The sequence below is a fragment of the Carassius auratus genome, chromosome 4, assembly GCF_003368295.1.
Source record: "Carassius auratus strain Wakin chromosome 4, ASM336829v1, whole genome shotgun sequence".
Taxonomy (NCBI): Eukaryota; Metazoa; Chordata; class Actinopteri; order Cypriniformes; family Cyprinidae; genus Carassius; species Carassius auratus.
In genome coordinates this window covers 27475236-27482735 of record NC_039246.1, presented here as the reverse complement: position 1 = coordinate 27482735, position 7500 = coordinate 27475236, and the positions used below count along the sequence as shown (strand labels likewise).

At 39.5% G+C, this 7500-nt stretch overlaps 1 protein-coding gene across 2 annotated transcripts in view; it reads left to right on the top strand.

The window, feature by feature from the left end:
• Positions 1-7500, top strand: part of LOC113064726 (glutamate receptor ionotropic, kainate 2-like) — a 37323-nt gene that overhangs the window by 19956 nt on the left and 9867 nt on the right. For both annotated transcript variants that reach the window (XM_026235624.1, XM_026235616.1), the window contains 4 exons: positions 4357-4500; positions 5526-5633; positions 5709-5822; positions 6705-6911. In XM_026235624.1, the coding sequence (XP_026091409.1) occupies positions 4357-4500; positions 5526-5633; positions 5709-5822; positions 6705-6911 (573 nt within the window). The remainder of the gene's footprint in view (positions 1-4356; positions 4501-5525; positions 5634-5708; positions 5823-6704; positions 6912-7500) is intronic.

Below are 7500 nucleotides of genomic sequence, written 5' to 3'. Positions count from 1 at the left end.
AACACTTGATCGTCTACTTCATTCATTCTACTAACAGTAAGTAACTTTGCAACTACATGTCAGCTAGCAGTGACTGGAGGATTAATAGACTGTCTGCTTAATATCCTCCAACACTTTATTTTAATGCTTCCACAACATAACAACATACTGACTGTGAGAAACTTGTCGATTTATTCCACAAATCATTAACCTAATCTAACAGTCTATTCTGAGAGTTAGTAGACATGTAGTCGCAAATTTACTTATAGTTACTACAATGTCTAAAGTGGATTATCAAAAAAAAAAAAAAACGTGTATCTGTTCAAACAATCAATGATTCTATTCAAACAGTTCAAACACTCACCAGTTCAAACACTCACCGATTTAATTCAAACAGCTCAAACACTCACCGATTAAATACAAACAGCTCAAACACTCACCAGTTCAAACACTCACCGGTTCAATTCAAACAGTTAAAACACTGACCGATTCAATTCACATAGCTCAAACAATCACCAGTTCAAACACTCACCGATTCAATTCAAACAGTTCAAACACTCACCGATTAAATACAAACAGCTCAAACACTCACCAGTTCAAACACTCACCGATTCAATTCAAACAGCTCAAACACACACCAGTTCAAACACTCACCGATTCAATTCAAACAGTTCAAACACTCACCAATTCAATTCAAACAGCTCAAACACTCACCGATTCAATTCAAACAGCTCAAACACTCACAGATTCAATACAAACAGCTCAAACACTCACCGATTCAATTCAAACAGCTCAAACACTCACCGATTCAATTCAAACAGCTCAAACACTCACAGATTCAATACAAACAGCTCAAACACTCACCAGTTCAAACACTCACCGATTCAATTCAAACAGTTCAAACACTCACCGATTAAAATACAAACAGCTCAAACACTCACCAGTTCAAACACTCACCGATTCAATTCAAACAGCTCAAACACACACCAGTTCAAACACTCACCGATTCAATTCTAACAGCTCAAACACACACCAGTTCAAACACTCACCGATTCAATTCAAACAGTTCAAACACTCACCAATTCAATTCAAACAGCTCAAACACTCACCGATTCAATTCAAACAGCTCAAACACTCACCGATTCAATTCAAACAGCTCAAACACTCGCCGATTCAATACAAACAGCTCAAACACTCACCAGTTCAAACACTCACCGATTCAATTCAAACAGCTCAAACACTCACCAGTTCAAACACTCACTGATTCAATTCAAACAGCTCAAACACTCACCAGTTCAAACACTCACCGATTCAATTCAAACAGCTCAAACACTCACCAGTTCAAACACTCACCGATTCAATTCAAACAGCTCAAACACTCACCAGTTCAAACACTCACCGATTCAATTCAAACAGCTCAAACACTCACCAGTTCAAACACTCACCGATTCAATTCAAACAGTTCAAACACTCACCGATTCAATTCAAACAGCTCAAACACTCACCAGTTCAAACACTCACCGATTCAATTCAAACAGTTCAAACACTCACCGATTCAATTCAAACAGCTCAAACACTCACAGATTAAATACAAACAGCTCAAACACTCACCAGTTCAAACACTCACCGATTCAATTCAAACAGTTCAAACACTCACCGATTCAATTCAAACAGCTCAAACACTCACAGATTAAATACAAACAGCTCAAACACTCACCAGTTCAAACACTCACCGATTCAATTCAAACAGTTCAAACACTCACCGATTCAATACAAACAGCTCAAACACTCACCAGTTCAAACACTCACCGATTCGATACAAACAGCTCAAACACTCACCAGTTTAAACACTCACTGATTCAATTCAAACAGCTTAAACACTCACCAGTTCAAACACTCACCGATTCAATTCAAACAGTTCAAACACTGACCGATTCAATTCAAACAGCTCAAACACTCACCGATTCAATTCAAACAGCTCAAACACTCACCGATTCAATTCAAACAGCTCAAACACTCACCGATTCAATTCAAACAGCTCAAACACTCGCCGATTCAATACAAACAGCTCAAACACTCACCAGTTCAAACACTCACCGATTCAATTCAAACAGCTCAAACACTCACCAGTTCAAACACTCACCGATTCAATTCAAACAGCTCAAACACTCACCGATTCAATTCAAACAGCTCAAACACTCACCAGTTCAAACACTCACTGATTCAATTCAAACAGCTCAAACACTCACCAGTTCAAACACTCACCGATTCAATTCAAACAGCTCAAACACTCACCAGTTCAAACACTCACCAATTCAATTCAAACAGCTCAAACACTCACCAGTTCAAACACTCACCGATTCAATTCAAACAGTTCAAACACTCACCGATTCAATTCAAACAGCTCAAACACTCACCAGTTCAAACACTCACCGATTCAATTCAAACAGCTCAAACACTCACAGATTAAATACAAACAGCTCAAACACTCACCAGTTCAAACACTCACCGATTCAATTCAAACAGATCAAACACTCACCGATTCAATACAAACAGCTCAAACACTCACCAGTTCAAACACTCACCGATTCGATACAAACAGCTCAAACACTCACCAGTTCAAACACTGACCGATTCAATTCAAACAGTTCAAACACTGACCGATTCAATTCAAACAGCTCAAACACTCACCGATTCAATTCAAACAGCTCAAACACTCACCCGTTCAAACACTGACCGATTCAATACAAACAGCTCAAACACTCACCAGTTCAAACAATCACCGATACAATTCAAACAGCTCAAACACTCACCGATTCAACATATTTATTAAATCATTATGTTTTTATATTCATTAAGTCATTATGTCCTGACAGTAGAATATGAGACAGATAATCTGTGAAAAAAATCAAGCTCCTCTGGCTCCTCCCAGTGTCCTAATGCCATTTGCAGAAACTCCATCGCTCCCAGTAAGAAACAACCAATCAGAGCTGCGGTCCGTAACTTTGCTTGTGTTCAAAATGTAGAAAAATGTATATAATAAGCGAGTACACCATGAATCCATTTTCCAAACCGTGTTTTTAGTTTGTCCTGAATCACTAGGGTGCACCTATAATAAGTGTTTATATTCTGACTATTTTAGATTGCTTCGGGGGTACCGCGGCGGAGTAACCCAGTACCTTTGTGATTCTTCATAGACATAAACAGAGAGAAGTAGTTCCGGCTACGATGTTCTTCCGCAAGACGCAAGCAGTTCTGTTTATTAACCACTAGAGCGTCAAAAGTTCCCTACCGCAGCTTTAATCCAAAAACTCTGCTCTTTATCTTCGGAGTTCAGATCAGGGCGTAAGCTTTGAGCACATTTGCTCCACACAGGTGCATTTGTAATTCTTCACTACGTTAATCAGAGAATCTCTGCAACACATCGCCCTCTTGTGGACAGTCAGGTGAAGACCAGCTAAAACCAGCACAGGCCAGCAAACCAGATTAGGACAGTTTAATTTTAGTTTAGTTTTATTTTCATCTTCACTAATATAAAAGTGTCATTTTTTCAGCATACTATTTCAGTTATAATATAGCCTCAGTGTGTGTGTTCATACAGTACATTAGATCTGATAGGACTGAGAGAGAGACACACACGGACTGCACTCTCTCTCCCTCTCTTTCTATCTTGACAACTGATGCCGTCAGTGAGGTGGAGTTGCCATGGAAACCGCAGGCCGTGTGGTGAATCTCTGTTGCTAGCGTGCAGCAGGAGGACTGTGATGGGGATTTCAGTGGGCTTTACAGAGCGTGTGCACGGAGAGATTCGTTATAACTCAACAGCAATGATGAAGAGCTCATCATCATCATCATCAGATGTTCAGTGTCTGTCAGAGCAAACACACACACACACTCACTCACTCACTCTCTCTCTCTCTCTCACACACACACTCTCTCTCTCTCACACACACACACACACACTCACTCACTCACTCACTCACTCACTATCTCTCTCAAACACACACACACTCTCTCACATACACTCACTCTCTCACACACACACTCACTCTCTCTCTCTCTCTCACACACACACTCTCTCTCTCTCACACACACACACACACACTCACTCACTCACTCACTCACTCACTATCTCTCTCAAACACACACACACTCTCTCACATACACTCACTCTCTCACACACACACTCACTCTCTCTCATACACACACAAACACACACTCTCTCTCTCTCTACATCTCATACAGACACACACACAAACAAACACACAAACTGAGAATATAACTGAGAATTCTTCCGAATAACTGTGTGTGTGTTTGGATCTGGTTGTAAGCCTGAAGGATCTCTCATCCCGGTTGTGTGTGTGTGTGTGTGTGCAGACGGACGCTGCGCTGATGTACGATGCGGTTCATGTGGTTGCGGTGGCCGTCCAGCAGTCGCCGCAGATCACCGTCAGCTCGCTGCAGTGCAACCGACACAAACCCTGGCGCTTCGGAGGACGATTCATCAGCTTCATTAAAGAGGTACAGATGCACATCAGAGCTCTTATTCAATTCATTCAATATATTACACATTACTGCTTGTGACGAGTGGGGCGGGGCCGAGAGACGTGGGAACGGAGCGAGGCCGGTGGAGTGATTGGAGATGAGTGACACCTGCTCGACCCGCCGGTCTCCAGTCCCACGGAGGAGATGGAGGGATATAAAACCATGAGGTAGAATCGGTGGGCGGGGCTAATCAGAGCGTGAGGTAGAATCGGTGGGCGGGGCTAATCAGAGCGTGAGGAAGGATCGGTGGGCGGGGCTAATCAGACCGTGAGGTAGAATCGGTGGGCAGGGTTAATCAGACCGTGAGGAAGAATCGGTGGGCGGGGTTAATCAGATCGTGAGGAAGAATCGGTGGGCGGGGTTAATCAGACCGTGAGGTAGAATCGGTGGGCGGGGTTAATCAGACCGTGAGGAAGAATCGGTGGGCGGGGTTAATCAGACCGTGAGGTAGAATCGGTGGGCGGGGTTAATCAGACCGTGAGGTAGAATCGGTGGGCGGGGTTAATCAGACCGTGAGGTAGAATCGGTGGGCGGAGTTAATCAGACCGTGAGGTAGAATCGGTGGGCGGGGTTAATCAGATCGTGAGGAAGAATCGGTGGGCGGGGTTAATCAGACCGTGAGGTAGAATCAGTGGGCGGGGTTAATCAGACCGTGAGGTAGAATCGGTGGGCGGGGTTAATCAGACCGTGAGGAAGAATCGGTGGGCGGGGTTAATCAGACCGTGAGATAGAATATGTGGGGGTATGGGGATTAATATAATTTGTATTAATATTAGATCACATTTCTGTCTATTTTTAAATATATTTAATTTAATTAGTAAGATTTACAGATGCAGTTTTCTATCCTATATTTTCATATTTCCAATTGAAACTCTTTTAATGAATTCTTTTGGAATGAGTTATTTCTGCTCTGCTCTGATTGTCAGTAACACTGTGTAGAATAAGCATGAATCACATGTAAACGTGACGTGTGTGAATGTGTGGCGTGTTTGTGTCCACAGGCATCATGGGACGGACTGACGGGTCGAATCCTCTTCAACAAAACCAACGGCTTGAGAACGGACTTCGACCTGGACGTGATCAGTCTTAAAGAGAACGGACTCGAGAAGGTGTGTGTGTGATACAGGCGTACGTGTGTGTGTGTGTGTGTTCATGCTTCAGGTGTGTGTGTGTTTTCTGCACAGATCGGGACGTGGGATCCTCCGCGGGGACTCAACATGAGTGAGAATCACAAGAGCAAAATCACCAACGTCACAGACTCACTGTCCAACAAATCACTGCGTGTGTCTACAATACTGGTAAACACACACACACGCACGCACGCACGCACGCACACACACACACACACACACACACTCTTGCAGTTTAAGCATGTTTTAAAGAACAGAGATGCTACATTTTTAGCATATCAAAAGAATAATTCCCTCCAAAATGACAATTATATTTGCCTAAACATTTTTTAATTAATAATATTTTTTGTTGAATTAATTTTAGTTTGATTTTAAGTAATTCTGTGTGTTTTTGTTATTTTATTACTAGTTGTAATATTTGTATTAAAGTTAATTTGTTGTTGTTGTTGTTATTTATTTCCAGGTGGTAATTTTAGTTCATCAGTTTGTTTTAAGGAACAGAGATGCTACACCTTTTAATATTAAAAGAAGAATTCACCCAAAAATTACTATTATATTATTATAAACATTTTTGGATAAACTAACATATAAAATATATATTAGTTTAGGTCATTTTAGTTAATTTTTTAGTAAACAGCTAACACTGTTTTTTAAAAAATATATTTTATTTTTTAGTGTTTCAATTTATTTCAAAAAAGTTTTTTGTTTAATTTAAACATTTTAATTTAATTTTAAAGAACACAGATGCTGTACTTTTGAAACACTGAAATAATAAATTACACAAAAATGAAAATTCTGTCATTAATTAATGTTTTCTTTCATTTGCTTGCAATTAAAATGCATTTATTTATCCATTTATTTATATTTGAAGAGTTCATTTGCGAAGATAACTTAATTTTCAAAAATAATTTTTATTGTGCATTTTAATTAATCTCAATCACACTGCAGTTGTTTTATTTTGGCTTGGTACAAAATAAAAATAATAATAAATAATAAATAACACAATAAAAACAAATTTATAAAAAACTTGAGATCTTCTGTGTGTCTCAGGAGGAGCCGTACGTCATGTTTAAGAAGTCGGATAAACCTCTGTACGGGAACGACCGCTTCGAGGGATTCTGTGTGGATCTGCTGCGGGAGCTTTCGGGAATCCTGGGCTTCCGTTACGAGATCCGGTTAGTGGAGGACGGCAGATACGGAGCGTTCGAGGAGAGCACGGGGCAGTGGAGCGGCATGGTGCGCGAGCTCATGGACCACGTGAGTGCTTTACACCAACACTGCATTCAATCAGCATTTCGTTTCATATTTTCAGTGATCAGGTTATTTTTTAGTTACATTTTTGGTGATTTTACTTATGTGTTTTTATCTTTTTAATACTGTGAAAAGCAGTCATAAGTAACACGGGTATACAACAATACATTTTATGAGTCACAATTAAACATTTCTCTTTTATTCTCTTTTTATTCTCTTTTTTTTTATTCCAAAAATCATTAGGATATTCAGTAAAGATCATGTTCATGAAGATATTTAGTACATCTCCTACTGTAAATATATCAAAACTTAATGTTTGATCAGTAATATGCATTGCTAAGAACTTCATTTGAACAACTTTAAAGATGATTTTCTCAATAATTAGATTTTTTTGCTCCCTCAGATTCCAGATGTTTTATATAATTTTATAATATTCTTCTTTAGGTTCAATTTCTTTTTACTTTAGTTTAAGTTTTTATTTATTTCCAGTTAATTTCAGGACTTGAGTTTATTTTAGAAAACACTTATATTTATTCTATTTATTTACACTATTTATTTATTTAATTTTAGTTAACTTTTTATTTAGCTTTTTTAT